We start from the raw sequence: 16,703 nt of genomic DNA, 5'->3' as shown, positions 1-16,703 counted from the left end.
CAGCACAACTTTCCTTACCCTAACCCCTAGAGATGGAAAATAGGTGATAGCATTGCAAGACTTTAAATTTTCATCATGTTATCATGCTTTTATTGTCCTGACCATCAGGCCAGCAACAGCCAAATCTGCCATGGTGTTTTAAAAACTTTTTAAAAATTAAAACACACAAACTACTATAAAGTTGTATCTATGTTGTCAGAGGAATGGAAATGATCAATCAATCTCTTTATCTCAGATTTTCACCAGCATTAGGTAAAAAGAGACATACCAGCTGTGAAATTAGCAGCTATTAACCTTAAAAGTATTAGAATCTATGACTAGAAACTTTGAGCCATAGAGTTAAAAGGTAGTGACATAAGAGCTCTAAAACTAGAATATATGTCTATATCTCGGATGTATACTGGCCCCCACGCTATTTAACCTGTATATCAATTCTATAGTCTCTTTTATTTTTCCCCCTTCCACGCATCCTCCCAAGATCGCAAATAGGCATATCTCCGTTCTATTATATGCGGATGATATGGCGATTCTTTCGCTAACACCAATTGGCCTAAAGCGTGCTCTCCTTCTGTTAGATAAATACTGTACACAGGAGAACTTAGAGATCAGTTATCAAAAGACAAAAGTCATGGTCTTTGCTAACCGGCCCAGAGGGCATCAATGGTCAATAAGCTCACATAGGATAGAGCAGGTTAAGTCCTTTAGGTATTTAGGAGTTCTATTTCATTCTTCCTGTTCACGTAAACCTCACCTTGATTCGGCAATTTTAAAGGCTAAACCAGTAGTTAAAACAATACTCTCTTACTATTACACTAAGGGTGCATCCTATGTTCCGGCCGTGGTCAAACTATTCTCGGCAAAGGTTTTGCCTCAACTTTTTTATGGAGCTCAGTTGGGCATAGTTAAAAATCTTGATCCATTGGAGGCACTGCAGTCAAAAATTTTAAGAGCTGTAGTACTGGCTGTTCCCAGATGTGCCCCCATGGTGGCTCTGAGAAGAGAGGTCGGAATGATTAGGCTACAGACGTGCTTATGGAGAGTCATTATTCTTTACTTGTTAAAATTTTATTTTTTGCAGGAGAGTTTGGTTGTTTTTATAAAACAGGACTCCTTTAAATTTAGATGGCACACTGAGGCCATTGATAAGCTGGCCCGCTGTGGATACTCCTTAGAGGCCATACAGGAGGGTTACGACAGAGCTCGTATCCAAATTATTCAACGCCTAATGGATATTGAGTTGCAATATGAAATTTCCCAGATATCTAAAAGATCGTTCCTGGGTGACCAATTGAGTGGATTTAATTTGGCCCTCTATCTCCAGGTAATTATGATTCCTGAATATAGAGGAGCTATGATGCTGGCCAGGTTGGATGTCCTTCCATCTGCAGTTTTGTTTGGTAGATATGCAGGAATTCCCCTGGCGAATTGTGTATGTCCTTGTGATAAGGGCTGTGTTGAAACAATAGCACATGCCTTTTTGCATTGTAGCTTCTATGATGAAGCCAGAGGAAAGCTACTTTCTCCCCTTCTGAAAAATTTTAATGGAAGAGCAGATGATGTTTTATTGAGGTTTTTATTTTCTCTATGTGATGAAGATAAAATTAGAACTGTGGCTAAATACTGTTATATTCTTTGTAAAATACGTGCTTATGTTTAGCTTATGTTTTTATGTCTGTATTTGTAATACTGCTGGTCAAGGACCGAATAAATATTACGTTCACGTTGTCCATATCTAGAAAATCTATAAAAATCTATAAAAGGCTACAAAAGCTATAAGACTATAATGATGGTTATAAACTATAATAAAAGTAATAGGACATACTCTTTGCTATCTACTGTAAGAAGCTGAGACAGTAAAAGCAGTAGGACTGAGTAACTGGACATGACCGAGGTTGGGCCTGGTTAACTTTTGCTGGCAATCAGATCCCGATGAATATTACACGCTGCCGTGCAGAACCTGGCAACATTGTATGTTATTTGGGGGTTGCACTCAGAGAGTAGTTCTCCGTAGTTCTCAGTTTTTAGAATTTTAAATAATTTTTAATATGAAACTTTTTTTAAAAATTGTAATTTTAAATGTGGTTTTAGCCTGGTTTTTAAAACTCCTTTAACTTTATTAGTCTTTTTAATAACTTTGTATCTATTTTATTAATGTTGTGAGCCACCCCGAGCAGTAGCGTACTGGACGGGCGGGGTATAAATATTTTAAATAAATAAAATAGTAGAGGCATGTAGAATTGGCCTGATGACCTAACATAGAGGAGGATAAGGGTGTTGCCGTGTAGGAGGACATGTTCAGTGGTTTCCACTTGCCCAGCATCGCATGCAAGGGAGTTGATCTTCCAGCAAGGTTTTAGATCTTCTGTCTAAAACAGCCCAAAGGAGAGTGCTGCAGTGAGCCAACGGCGAAACATTCTGCTTATCCCTAATACATGTTTTATAAACTGGGGCTGGGCAAGCTCACTCGAGTTGGCTGGCATTGGCGGGGGCGGGGAGGCGGGCCTCAGTGGTGTCTGTTTCACTGTCACCATCCTCTGGTAAAAATCGGAAAAGTGAACTGTCCATTTCCTCCTTGGTCTGGGTGGGATCACAGCCTTAGCACTTGGGTTGGTTAGGGCACTGGCAACTGCGCTACTGGGTCCTTCTGGTGTGGCCTGGGGTGGGTGTCGCTGTCCATATCACAGTCTATAAGTTCAGACTCTGAGCAGAAGAAGAGGGTTGTCGGTGGCTGTACTTGGTCTTGAACAGCCGTGAGTAGTTTCTTCAGTTCTGCAAGACCTATGTCTATGGACCTATGGTCTTCACTCTCTCCAGGCCATAAAGGGTTAGTCTGCTAAGGCGGATTAATTTCAGTAGTACTGTTTGCAAGTGTTTTACTACAGTCTGGACTCATTTCCTTGGGAATGGCAATACTATTACCTATTTTCCATCTCTAGTGGGGTAGGTGTTGCCAAAGATAACTATGAGCATTCATCCCCTGAGATGGTACCAGTGGCCAAGCTCATGGGCTACTTACTAGGTTTAGAATTTTAATTTGGAAGGATGCTTGCATTGCATCACCATTGCAGCAGCAAACTTTGTATAGATCAAAGCAGCTGTAAATAACAGGCACTTTATCTGCATTCTGCATGTCATGAGAGAGCATGTGAGAGAGGAAGTGCGTGTTAGTGTGTGCTTGTAAATGTTGGTCCGGAAAAGCCCAGTTTGCACCTCCTCCATGGAGTGCTGGCCCCCTTCTGGTCCAAGAGCCAGGTTTACAGATGAGATCCATCTCTGCAGTTAAGAAACACATACAACAAAGACAGAAACGTCAGCTTCAGGGACCAGCATGGGATGCCATACCACAGAGGGCTGGGCTTGGGGTTTTCTCATTATTCAAGAAAAATTAAAAATATATATCTGTCTGTTTTCATTGCAAAGCTGAAATCGGCAGGTGCCCAGGTGATCCAGGATCTGGTTTCAGATGCCAGCTCGATCGGTGATTTGAACTTGTCAGACAATGGTAGGTCTCTCAGTTCCTTTGTTGTTATGATAGCTCTGGGAAGTGAGGCTGCATGCCCCACAGCTGAGAACCTGCTCTCTCTAGCACAGGGCTGCACAAGTTCAGCCCTCCTGCAGATGCTGGCCTACAATTCCCATCATCCCTGACTATTGACCACTGGGACTGGGGATAATGGGAGTTATAGTTCAAAAACAGCTGGGCTGAAGTTGTGCAGCCCTTTTTTCTACTGTGTGAATGGCCTTGGACTATGATCTGTAGATATTCTTTGCAGGTTGTTAAAAGTACTCAGCCAGCTCATGTCGGTTGATGCATTCTTGGACCTATTCTAAGTAGGTCTTGCTGGATTGCTAGAAACTACCCACAAAAAGTGTACTTTGGCCCTATTTTTTAACAAGTGAAATATCAGCAAGGCATGTGGGGATGGGGTATTTAACTCTTACCGCTCATACTGTAGTCCCAGCTGAAATTGTGCCCCTGAAGTTCCTATTAAACACAAGAGGGAAGTTTCCACTGGCACCAATGGAAGCTTCTCTTCCCAGAGCTCTCGGTGGCTTTGGAGGCATGATTTTTGTTGGGGCCGTAATGTATGGGAAGACTATTAAATCCCCCTCCCCATTGGTCCATCTAGTTCAGTACTGTCTACACTGACTGGCAGCAGCTCTCCAAGGTTTCAGGCAGGAGTCTCTTCTAGTTCTACCTGGAGATGCTGCCAGGGATTGAACCTGGAAGTGTCTGCATACAAAGCAGATGCTCTACCACTGAGCTACCCAGGGTTGTCCTTAGAGAGCCCTGATAGGGTGCAGGGCCTGGGGTTAATCAGCCCTTCCAGTTAATTGCAATGGGATTTAAAGTGCGGGGCTCAGGATGGTCACCCTGCTTGCTAAGGACAGCTCTGCTAGTATGGCCCCATTCTTCTCTCCGGCCACCGCAGTTTTTAAGTTAACCTGAACAAGAAAAAAAACACAGGGCGAAACTTCACTGAGATGTGGCTTGATGTGAAGTGCTGTTTCTTTTCAGGATTTTCAAGACTCGCCTGTGCTTTCCCTACCATGCATGATACCAGTGGCGTAGCCAGCAGAAGTGCGGCCAGTGTCCCTCCTGCCGGCAGCCGCCATGCATGACATCCATGCCCATGATGTCATGCGCAAAGGGGTGTGTTTCCCACTCACTGGAGGGCCCACCTTAGCCCTCCTGATTGTATTTCTAGCCAGCATTTGCTGGCTGGCTGTGTTTCCCTTTCTCTCCTTTGTTGGAGGGAGAGAAAAGGAAATAAACAGGCAGATAGCAAACACTGGCTGGAAATGAGCTTAGGAGAGCTTGCATGGCTCTCCAGAGCCTGGGTCAGGCCCCCTTTGTGTGTGATGTCACGTGCACGGAGGGCACCAGCGGCCATTTTCATTGGCGGCCTACCACTCAATGGTGGCTCCGCCCCTCCATGATACTGCCTCCCATATCTTGCTTAGTGCTTCTTTTGGTGGAGGCCCTTGGTCACCCTTGTTCTATGAACCTTGTGGCACTACCCCAACCTCCCACATCAGCCAGACCATTCTCTCTGATTGCTGCAATGGCCAGTCTCTCTGCAGGCTTTGATTCCGATATGGTGACGCTGGTGCTAGCCATCAGCAGAAGCAGATCCATCAGGCGCGTTGCACTAGGGAGGAATTTTGATATCCGATCCAGGTAAGCACTTAGCACTCCGTTAGCCATTAAACGCTCACCCCACCCCACCCCAGAATTTAGTAGTAGGTAAACATGAGTTGGAGTGAGTGGAAATCTCTGCTTGTCCAGTTTGTGTGTTCTGTATAAATCTAGGGAAGTATGGTGGCCTAGCCAGCAAATCCCATTAACAAACTTGTGTGCATTTTTACCTGCTAGTAAGTCTCACTGGAATCAGTGGTACTTCTTTTTTGAATAAACATAGGATTGGGCTGTAAGTATAGCCCTAGTCCAGTGGTTCCCAACCTGGGTCCCAGCATCTACAGCTGCAATAAATTGTAGCTGGGGATGCTGGGAGTTGTAGTTCAGCAACATCTGGAGGAACCCAGGTTGGGAACTACTGCCCTAGTCACACAAAATCTGTGTAATTAATCCATGCACAGTCATTCATACAAAAGCATGCACCTGCATACAGACACCTGTACATGCGTTCAACATGCTATCTGAATGGGGCATGTATGACTCAAGAGTTGGGATAGAAGAGTTGCCTCTCTGCTTCTTTCACCTAGGGAGACGCTTGTCGATATTTTGCACCGAATTGTTCAACTGACTCAAGATGATGACTGTGTAAGTACTGGAGTTCTAGAAGCCCACATCCAACACCACGCTTCTGCCTGTTTGGGGCAAACGTAAACCTAGTTCTGCAAACTGTTCATCCCCATAGCTTAAGTTCTTAGCCTGGCTTGAAAGAGATGGGGACAAGACTGGCATCAGGGGTTAGCATGGTTGGGCTCCTGCCAAGATCTACACCTCTGTAAGGGGCCCACCACCAAGAGTTCCTGCTGCCAATGTTCCTCACTAGGGCCACCCAGTTGTTTGCCTGCCTGTTGTCTGTTCTCTCTGGGCCAAAACAATGGGGAAGAGGGAGAGGAGCAGCTGTTGTTGAGTGTTTCACACTTGTCCAGCAGCAACAATGGCAAGTGAGGGCGACAGTGGCAAGGAAGAGAAGCAGCAGCCATGACACTGGCAGGAACAAGGAGGCCCCACTGAAGATATCTTGGCCAAGGGCACTCCAAAGCCTGAAGCTGGCACTGGATGTTAGGGGGCCTGGTGACCTCATTATGCTTTCTGTGTCTGCAGACTGATCTATGTCACAGACGTGTGTGTGTGTGTGTGTGTGTGTGTGTGTGTGTGTGTGTGTTTGTTTTCGTTCTATGGCTTCTGCAAAGAACCAAGATAGATATCAGCACCTGGGAGGAGTCCCTCTTACTTTCCTCCCTGATTTTTATTTCAGCCTGTTGAATCCCTGTCCGTGGTAGAATCCCGCCTGAAGCTGGGAACTGGCATCCTTCTAGACAGCCTGGGAAGCCCCAGCAGTCGTCTGGTGATGCTCGATATCAGCGGCAATGCCATGGGAGACTTGGGAGCCAAGATACTGGCAAAAGCTTTGTCAGTCAACACAACACTCAGGTGTGCTTGTCTTGTTTCTTTCCCCTGCACCCTTGGATGTGCTGGAGTCAGGGAGCCCTTAGAGTAGGCCTGCACAACTTGTGGCTCACCAAACTGAATGCAGAGCAGACCCACTAGCCATGTATGCAGCCCACCAAAGGCTCAGTACACTTTTTATTTGGGCTGCCTGCCTGGGATTGCAAAAATGAGGGAGGAGGCAGCTTTCTCTGGCATTTTTTAGCAGGTCATACCGTATTTAACCGAATAGAAGGTGACTGAATTTAAGATGATCCCCTTAAAAAGTAGAGGTAAAATACAGGTTATACCTGCATTTACTGAAAAAGAACAGCACTCTGAATTTCAGACAGCCTCCCGATTTCTAGTATTAAAAAATCCTGGGAAAAGCCTAGTCTTGGATTCAGGTAAGTACAGTAATACGTGGTTGATGGGCTGCCTCTGGCTTGATTATGCAAGTTTGAGCTATTAGGACTTAGCAAGCCTAGTATCTACTGTGGAACTCAGGAGCCAAACTAGATGATACATCCACTGCATGATAGGAACCTAGCTGTTTGTTGTCTTAATGCAAATGATAGTTTCTCAGTGTGTGGTGCATGTACCCCTGGGAGTACCCAAAACACAGGTAGGGGTGCAGGAGAGGACAAAGAGAGCCAATGAGGAACATAGAGAGAAGAGTGTCTGCTTGCCTTTGCAGCTTGGTCTTTGTTTCTGGTTGTTGCCTAGAATTAATCTCTTTTTTTCATACCTGCAGATCCCTACCAGTCCTTGAAGCTATTCCTTGCCCTGTAGCTGGGCTGCCTATGGATGCATGCGAGTCCAGCTATGGGGGAGAGAATGCCATCAAGAAGAGGTGGGGATTTTTAGAGGAGGATCAACAGACATGGGAGAGGTTTAGCATCCCTTCCTGCCACGCACCAATCCTCTCCTGAAAGTGCTGCTGCCCCACATTTCCTGTTAACTCAGCAAATGTGAGGTTGGAATTCTGCATTACTCTGGATCAGGCATTCTCAAATGTGGGTGACCAGATATTGTTAGACTTCAACTCCCATAATCCCTGGGCACAATGGCCTTTGGTCATTGTGGCTGGGGATTATGGGAGTTGAAGTCCAACATCTAGGGACCCAGATCTGAGAACCCCTGCTTGAGATAAACATCTAGTTTAGCCCACAGATCTCAACTTTTGTTGACCCATCATCGCTTTTGTTAGCTTGGTGCAAATGTTTGTATGTATGTATTTTTAAAGCATGAACTATGCACGACAATGCTTATAGTTCCTATTTAAGCATTCATCCTATTTTGTTGAGGGTGTGTGCCCTTCTTTTCTGTTCCTAGGACTTTAATTTGGGACAGGAACAACACGACGGTGTGTGGATTCCTAGACATGGCTTGTGCCTTGGAAAGGTGGGTTCCTTTTCTGGAGAGGAGAGCTGGTCTTGTGGTAGCAAGCATGACTTGTCCCCTTAGCTAAGCGGGGTCTGCCCTGGTTGCATAGGAATGGGAGACTTGATGTGTGAGCACTGTAAGATATTCCCCTTAGGGGATGGAGCCACTCTGGGAAGAGCAGAAGGTCTGGCATTTTCAAGACAAGGCTGAGAGAGATTCCTACCTGCAACCTTGGAGAAGCTGCTGCTAGTCTGTGTAGACCAGGGCTGCTCAACTTCGGCCCTCCTGCAGATGTTGGCCTACAACTCCCATAATTCCTGGCTATTGTCCACTGTGGCTGGGGATTATGGGAGTTGTAGTCCAAAAACAGCTGGGGGGCCTAAGTTGAGCAGGCCTGGTGTAGACAATACTGAACTAGATGGGCCTATGGTCTGACTCAGTATATGGCAGCTTTCTTGGCATCTGTTCAAAACTGAATTCAGGGAAAACAAAATGGTGGCAGAGGAGGAGGCATCCCTATGCACTGAAAAACAGTCCTCTCATTTGGAAGCAGAGAGAGCTTATGGCAGGGGCACGGGTCCCCAATTGCTCAGAGCTGCAAATCTCATCAGCCACCCACTCCTCCGTGGCCTCTTCCAGAAAGGAAGGACAGCCATGGAGGCACCTGCACTGAGAATGGGAGAGAGCTTCTAGCTCCCCCTAGCTCTCTGCTGCTTCCTCCTTCACAGGTGCTGTGTTTTAATAGTAGAAGCTTTAAGAAGCATACGTGATTATTCTTGGGTGGGTGTGTGCGTGCATGTGCGTGTGCATGCTAATATGGTTAAGTATATTTATCAAAAGGGGACTGTGGGCTCAGGACTCAGATCTTTTAGGTACCTAGCAATGCCCTGACATATCAAGGCTAATATCAACTTTCTGCCCAAACATTGTTTTGCAGCTGGAGAATTGGTAACAGAGGAAACTGCTCCTTTTATCAGAGGGCTCTTTACAGTAATATTAACCCTGTTGTTCATCACACGTTGTTAATACCCTTTAAACCCACATCAAAAAATGTCAGAGCCACTTTGGATGCAATCATATCCTGCATGCATATTGCTGCAAGGGGAATTAAACAGCCCGTTCGCCATGTAGACATAGTTGCACATGCTGAGCACACACATGTCTTATGCCATATGGATTGGCCTCGGGGGCCTGTGGTAGCGCATGGCCCTCTAACGAAAGCAATACCCGTTTCCAGGAATTTCACCCTAAAGACCATGCCGTTGCCAGTGACTGATGTGTCTCAAGCTTACCGAAGTAATCCAGAGAAAATGGAGGAGATTGTGCACAAGGTAAACAGAACAAAAGAAGTTGAAAGTGTGGAGTGCTAGACCTATTTTGAGCAGGGGCTCACTGCAGCTCAGCCTTGAAGTCCATTTTGGAGGCCAGAGCCTAGACCAAAGGAAACAGGCAGTATGCCCCTTCGGAGGGTATACATTTGACAATGTGCTGAGCATATGCTATGCAACCACTTAGGCAGCAGGACTTATTTATGTGCCTTTTTTCCCAACAAGACGTTCTCAAAGCGGTTTACACAGCAAAAAGAATGAGAAAATGGTTCGCTGTTCCAAAACAGCTCACTATCTACAAATCAAATGCAAAGGAGGCACCAGCAATAGCCACTGAAAAGAAGCTATGCTGGGCTGAATAGGGACTATTACTCTTTCTCCCCTGCACAGAGGCGCTCTTACCCCTGGACTTTGGGGCTGAAGTCCAGGGCCTCCACACCCCCTGGGGCCCCCCAAATCATCTTTAGTCTATCCTGGGTGGTGTGGTTTGTGCCCTCAGTAACCTACCTACGTGTTAAAACTTGCAGCGGAGGACAGGGGGTGGCTCCAAAGGCCTTTAGGTCCAGGCTTCAAAATTACCTAGGTACTCTTTTGCCCCTGCCCCGTACAATATCAGAGACTCACTACTTGAGAAGGTGCCTCCTTGCCCTGTTAGCAGGAGAGTTATGCAAATCATGTGCCTCATGTGTTCTTCATGTGTCTCGTGTGTGCTGCAGATGCAGTCATATCTCATGAGGAACCAGAAGCAAGAGATCCTGCCAAGGGAGAGGTTCCAGTTACAGCCAGACACTACAACAGGCTCTTCTGAAGAGGTAGGAAAACTTAAGGCCCTACTTGCCCACCCACCCCCACTCCCCATTGCCTTGCATCATGCCTGCTCATCTCTTTCAAGGGATAAGATGTCCAGATAGAACAAAAGATTAGCAAGAGAGCTGGATCAGAAATATCCGACCAGGGTGGTGGTGGTAATAGCACTTAAGTAGTGCTTTAGAGCATTCAAAATGCTTACCATCCATGATCTTCGAGCAATCTTTACAACAACCCTGTAAGAGTTTGATGGTGTTGCAGAGGGTGAGATGAGGCCAAGAGAGAGAGAGAGTAGCTCGCTTAAGGCTTCTTAGTGAGTTCATGAGTTGATGGAAGAAGTGAGGTTTGAACCAGTGACTTTGTAAAGGGCAGCTCCTGTTTGTATGTATATCTCGACACTCTCCGATCATTGCAGCTAAGAATTTATTTGTTCACCTGGGTGTGTATGCTTGGGATAGTGCCACAAACAAAGAAATGTTAATGAAAACCAGTAAGGCCTGAACCAAAGATGCCTCTTAATTTTATTACCAGTTTGGGAACAGCTGCATTCTTACTTAGTTTATCTGAACGTGTCTTGCTGGTGGCCACAATAACAAGGCGTACTTATGGAAGGAAGGGGCTTAAAGCCACTTGTGCTAAGTTTCCCCCTTAGGCACAATTTGCCACGGGAGACTCTGGAGACAGTAGACTATCACCCTCCTCCCCGCCTTTTTTTTTTTAAAGCAGGGCATAGGAGGGCATTTTGCTACCTTAGGCAGCTGCCTCACCACGCCTCATGGAAGGGCTGCCCCTGAAGCAGAAATTTATTGAAACTATTTTCTGTCTTGTGTGCACTGATAAGGCTCCCAGCTCAGAAACGCTGGATGGGTGTTCTGGAAAAGGGGTTAAGGATTTCTAGCAAAGAATTCCCAAACAAGTCAAATCCCTAGGGGGTTTGTTTTGTTTTTGTTTATGTTTTATTTGAGTCATGGTTTCCTTAAAGCAAACAATCAACAATATAAAACTTGCCTCAGTTTATAGTGCTTACTGTTCCTAATTGCATCGTCCATTTGTTGTGTTCAGGACAACGTAACACCCTAGGACTGTCATCCTCGGGTGCCCCCTCCTTTTGTGATTTGCATATTCGCCAATTTGGCGGTTTAACCCTGTGTTATTGGACCAACCGGATAGTTACGAGAAGCTTTATAATGTGCTGTTGGAGTATTTTGAACAAAATGAGAATGTAAACATGTCTAAAGTGATTGTTTGGGATGCAATGAAAGATTTTGTGGTTAATAGTATACCTGGAAGTTAAATTCTGGGTGAAGATGGAGGTTCCTGAAGAACATCTTGGTAATATTAACAACCTGTTATGGATATTTGAATGTATTAAGAGTTCTAAATCTGTTACAAATCTGTTTTTAAGAACCACTTTAAAATCTTGGGGAAATGGCATAAAATTTTTGTCCCCCACCCCATATTCCCCCTTGTTAACCATTTGTAGTCATCCTAAATTTTCAGCTTTTGAGTCACCCTCCCGATTACTTGATGTTTTTGTGTTGCAAATAGATTAAAGGATTTTTATTATTTGGATAGACCAATTGATTTAGAACCATTTCAGGAGAAGTTTATGAATAAGCATTACTCTTGGTTAAACTATCTTAAGTTTCAGTCCTTTATTTTACATCCTGATATAGTTAAGCAGGCTAATAGGAATTTGACTATGTTTGAGGAATTAATATTAAAGGCTTCAGAAGATTCTAAGGGTCTTATTCCTAGATTATACGAGATTTTAATAATTCAATCATCTGATCCATTAATTGGCCTTAATTTGGCCTGGGAAAATAACCTACAACAAACTACTAGCGACTCACAATGGAATGGAATACTGAAATGGAAGCCAGTGTTTTCTACTTCTTCCCGAATCAGAGAGAATTTTGTTAAGCTCTTTCACAGGTGGTATTTGACCCCTTCTAGATTATCCCACATCAATAAGAGTTTGTCCCCGTTATGTTGGAATGGCTGTGGTAATAGGGGTACATACTTCCATTTATGCTGGTCTTGTCCCAGTATTTTCTGCTTTTGGACAGAGGTATTTTTCGAAATGGGTAAAATTACACAACAGAAGTTAGATATGAGACCAGAGTTGGCTCTATTAAATGTATTTACTGGAGTTAATCTGGCATTGTCATCTAAGGATCTTATAGTTTTTATGTTAACTGTGGCTAGATTATCCATTGCACAACATTGGAAGCATAAAACTATGTCTTTAACATCTTGGTACCAGTCTATGTGGCACATTGCCATATCTGAAAAACTGACTCATATTATTTGTCTTCAAACAGGTCAAGCTAATTCTAATGATTTTTTTAATGATATGGTCAGATTTTATTCTGTTCACAAATCAAGATAATTTTAGTCATTTTCCTTCATCTAATTATTTACATATCTGGAAGGACGGTTAATGGATGTCTTTATGTATCAGTCTTACTATTTATGTTCATGTATTGTCTTATTTAAAAAAATTTTTTTCTAAGCAATACAATGAATCTTGCCCCCTCTTTCCTAGGCAGTAAAGGATATGTGCCAGTCCATGCAGAAGTACATAGAGGTGCTGAGCTCTGTCCAAGATGTGGAGGTCAAAGCAGACATCCATCAGGCAGAGGAAGCCATTAAAGATGCAGTCCTTTCCATCAGTGTGAGTTTTGCTGCTTCACTTTTCCCTGTATGTTAGTTCTTACAAGTCCCCACTTCTGCTCTTCTGCTTGGAACCTGGGCTGTATACAGACATATAAAAAGAGGAGTCTTTGTGGCTTTTGCCCCTGTGAGGTGAACGCAACTTCACTTCACCTTGTCTCTTTAGGTGAAATGTGTAACTGTTCCCATAGTGAATGCTGATTTCCTCACTGGCTTAGCTTCTCTCCATGATTCTGTTGGAGAGAGTCCACCTTTTCATTCATTCAAATTGCTGTTGTGTTTGTAAAAGAATTATACAGCACCTGATTTTGTTTCTTTAAAATCTCACACAATCATTCGTGTTTAAGCTGAAAAATGGCACTGGAAAATTTGGGGACTGTGTTTGTGATATCGCAGGCACTGGCCCGCCAGCGCTCTGCTTCAGACTGTCAAAGCTTGTTCTCACTGCAAGAGAAGGTTGTATGTGTGACAACAAAGTGGTAAGTGTGCTTTCCAGAGCAAAGCAGCTCCTGTTTTTAGGTGCATCTAGACACTCTCTGGTCATCACAGCTAAGAATTAAATTTTTAACCTAGGTGTGTTTGCTTGGGGTAATTTTGTTACCAGTTTGGGAACAGCGGCATTCTTTCCTAGTTTATCTGAACCCATCTTGCTGGTGACCACAATAACTAGGCTTGCTTGTAGATGAAAATCTGCCCTCTGTCAAGTCACATCCTTGAACCACCTAGCTCAGGATTGTCTACACTGACTGGCAGCGGCTCTTCCAAGGTTTCAGGCAGGGGTCTTTCCCATCCCTACCTGGAGATGCTAAATAAGGAGAAGAAAGCTGGTCTTGTGGTAGCAAGCATGACTTGTCACCATAGCTAAGCAGGGTCTGCCCTGGTTGCATATGAAAGAGAGGCTAGAAGTGTGAGCACTGTAAGATACTCCCCTCGGGATGGAGCTGCTCTGGGAAAAGCAGAAGGTTTCAAGTTCCCTCCATGGCCAAGATAGGGCTGAGAGAGATTCCTGCCTACAACCTTGGAGAAGCCACTGCCAGTCTGTGAAGACAATACTGAGTTAGATAGACCAATGGTCTATCTAAGTATATGGCAGCTTCCTGTGCTGCCAGAGATTGAACCTGGGGTCTTCTGCATGCCAAGCAGATGCTCTACCACTGAGCAAAAGCCCCACCCCTACAGCTGAAAGCTCCTTGTGCTTAATTTCCCCCATAGGCACAGATGTGCTAAGTTTGCTCATGGAGATTTTGGAATAGATTAGCTTCAGTTGATTAACTGAAATCCTTAATTTCAGTCCTATTGCTTGAATTGTTCTCACACATAACTCATTAAAATGTGTCCTGTGTTAACTGCTGCTAGTGTAAGGTGTCAAGTGAAGTCAAATCAAATGTAGGTTTTATATTTTAATTCAAGACTGATCTAAACACTAACTGGTTTAAGCTTTACATGTGACATGCTCTTAGATTTCTATCTGTCTCTTTCCCACAACAGATTTTGCCCTTTTTGTGTGAGACAGGAAGTACTCCATACCAGAATGGCAAACTGCAGCACACTCTGCAAAGCCTTATAGAGGAAGTTTCTCGGACCTGCAGCAGGGAGATCCAGGTAGAAGAAAGTCCCTGTGTACACCAAGCCTTCAGTTTTACACCACACAAGTGGAATTTATAGATGGTGCCTGGTGAACTCTCAAAAGACAAACTGCTATTTCCACAGACAGTGGCTGGTAGTTTTTCACACAGGGCTTTTAAAGCCCTTTAAACTCACATCTCCTCCGGAATAGAGCGAGTGCGTTCACATATCGGCCAGATTTACCCTGAAGTCCCTGCGAGTTATCAGGGAACAATTCACACACAATTTGGGTTTTTCACTGCACATTGGAGTGTAGCCCAATTTATACAATATACAGGGTAAAAGAATCCACTATTTGTGTCCAGTTTTAGGGACAACTTCGAGTTCGCAGTAAAGCCTCCCAGTAAACTCGTGGTAAAGCTTGCTGTGTGTAAAACCCCCAGGAGGTGTATATTCAGAGCAAAAATGCTGGAAGGGGTGGGTGGGTAACAGTTTTGAAGCACTATGTCTGATGTGGAGGGTGGGGGTAACATTTCCCCCCACCCACCCCACGCATCACACATAGTGCTTCTGCACCATATCAAGCCTTCTACAGCTATCTGGGGGCTTAAAAGGACTACTTCCAGGCCACCTCCTGCTCTTAAGGCTGACTGTTAATGGGTTTAATAGTAGTAGGTTGACTGTGAACTGCGGTTGGGGGTGTGAAAGTTCCGTATTCTGTACACATCCTTGTTCCTCCTTATTCCCAGAAGCTGAATACATCATTCAAATGTGTGCAAATAATTTTCTTAACGTCACCAACATTTGGATTTTTAAAAAATGAAGCCTAGGAGGTAGATCCAGCAGTAAACACTTTCCAGTACAGGAGGCTCTCGTTATCCACAGTCTTGTGGATCGCAGGTTCATGTATCTGCAGCTGGTTATTAGAGACCCAGTTTCTTTATTTGCAAATTTAAAAAATAGGCAAAATTTATCTATCTGTGCTTCCTGAATGGCCAGAAATGACTTCTGATGTCATTTCCAGCCAGTATTTTGCAGCATGGATCCATTTTGTGTGTGTGTCTCTCTCTCTCTCTCTTCCCCCACCCCCCTCAAGAATATTTGCAAAAATTCACAAATGTGGAGGATTTGCAAATCTTGAAGGGGGCGGGGTCTTGCTAGAGACCTGAAGAATAAGGTACTGCACTTTATTCCTTTTATTTCTGCTTTTTGGGCCCCCCTTTTAGCTTAAGGAACCTAACTCCTGGATTCCCACAAGGGTAAGGTTTCTTTATTCGTGGTTTCCATATTTGCACCTATAGGTAAGAATGGAGCCTTGTGCATAATGAGAGTCCCCTGTACACATGACTGGTAGCTGCTGCTACTGCTGTGGGCAATAATGATCATCCTGTTCAAAAGCAAGCAACAAGCCCATCTTCCTGCCACCTTTGCCCTTTGCCTTTACTCTCTTCCTAGGCCATCCTGGAGGACACGCTGGATACTGCACAGAGTTTATGCCCCCAAATCTTTCAGAAAAGCGGATTTCGGGACTACCTGGTCCACAACGTGTCCAAAAAGGTCCTCCTGGACCACTTGCTCCCTGAGGTGTATGGCAAGCTCATGTAAGTGGTGGGCATGACGCATGCTCTTTTCAGCCACCCCAAAATGCCTGAGAAATGGCTGCTGGAGCAGGCTGCTGTAACCGGTGTTATCCTTCTGAGCAAAAGGATGCAGGCTGGCTTTCTCTTTGAGATCTTGGCTTGCTTAGTTGACAGCTTCTCAGCAGGCAGGCATGTAGGGGAGAGGTAAATGCCCCTTTTTCATTTCCATAAGAGCATTTTTCTCCTCCTGCAGCTTAACCTCAAGCTTATAGTTACCTCTTATATCTCTTGTTTAGTATATGGGCCAGTGGAACAGAAACAAAAGAGGCCAGTGCCTTGCGCCACCCTGAATTTGATTCTGCTCTGGGGACATGTCTTTGCAGCAGCCATCTCTGCTCCCAGGGCATATCCACACTCAGCGGACTTAATCTGGTTTAACAGGCATTTACTCTTCCTAGAGAGTTCTGGGCATTGTAGTTGTGCGAGGGATCTCTTGACACACAGTCTCAGTGTTTCAGCAAACAAAAACCCCAAGGATACTTTGGGAAATTCCATGTCAGCTAAAATGGTATAAACCACCATCGGTCTGTGATGCAGACAACCCGTGAGATGCCAGAAACTTGCAGAAATGCCCTTGGAAAAGGCAGGTATCGTCCCACCCCATTATCCCAAGGTCACTTGCACACTCCATGTATTGCGTGACAAGGGTCTGTGAGATGCTTGCCTGGAAGTTGTCCC

The 16,703-nt window shown here is 44.6% G+C and overlaps 1 protein-coding gene across 5 annotated transcripts in view; it reads left to right on the top strand.

Moving 5' to 3' along the window:
* Nucleotides 1-16,703, top strand: part of CARMIL2 (capping protein regulator and myosin 1 linker 2) — an 89,873-nt gene that overhangs the window by 45,361 nt on the left and 27,809 nt on the right. For all 5 annotated transcript variants that reach the window (XM_053270895.1, XM_053270897.1, XM_053270894.1 and 2 more), the window contains 10 exons: nucleotides 3,421-3,502; nucleotides 5,086-5,182; nucleotides 5,728-5,785; nucleotides 6,453-6,628; nucleotides 7,958-8,026; nucleotides 9,246-9,339; nucleotides 10,053-10,148; nucleotides 12,692-12,820; nucleotides 14,308-14,421; nucleotides 15,841-15,986. In XM_053270895.1, coding sequence (XP_053126870.1) covers nucleotides 3,421-3,502; nucleotides 5,086-5,182; nucleotides 5,728-5,785; nucleotides 6,453-6,628; nucleotides 7,958-8,026; nucleotides 9,246-9,339; nucleotides 10,053-10,148; nucleotides 12,692-12,820; nucleotides 14,308-14,421; nucleotides 15,841-15,986 — 1,061 coding nt within the window. The remainder of the gene's footprint in view (nucleotides 1-3,420; nucleotides 3,503-5,085; nucleotides 5,183-5,727; nucleotides 5,786-6,452; nucleotides 6,629-7,957; nucleotides 8,027-9,245; nucleotides 9,340-10,052; nucleotides 10,149-12,691; nucleotides 12,821-14,307; nucleotides 14,422-15,840; nucleotides 15,987-16,703) is intronic.

Source organism: Hemicordylus capensis, chromosome 9, assembly GCF_027244095.1.
Source record: "Hemicordylus capensis ecotype Gifberg chromosome 9, rHemCap1.1.pri, whole genome shotgun sequence".
Classification (NCBI taxonomy): Eukaryota; Metazoa; Chordata; class Lepidosauria; order Squamata; family Cordylidae; genus Hemicordylus; species Hemicordylus capensis.
This window is presented reverse-complemented; position numbering and strand designations above follow the sequence as displayed.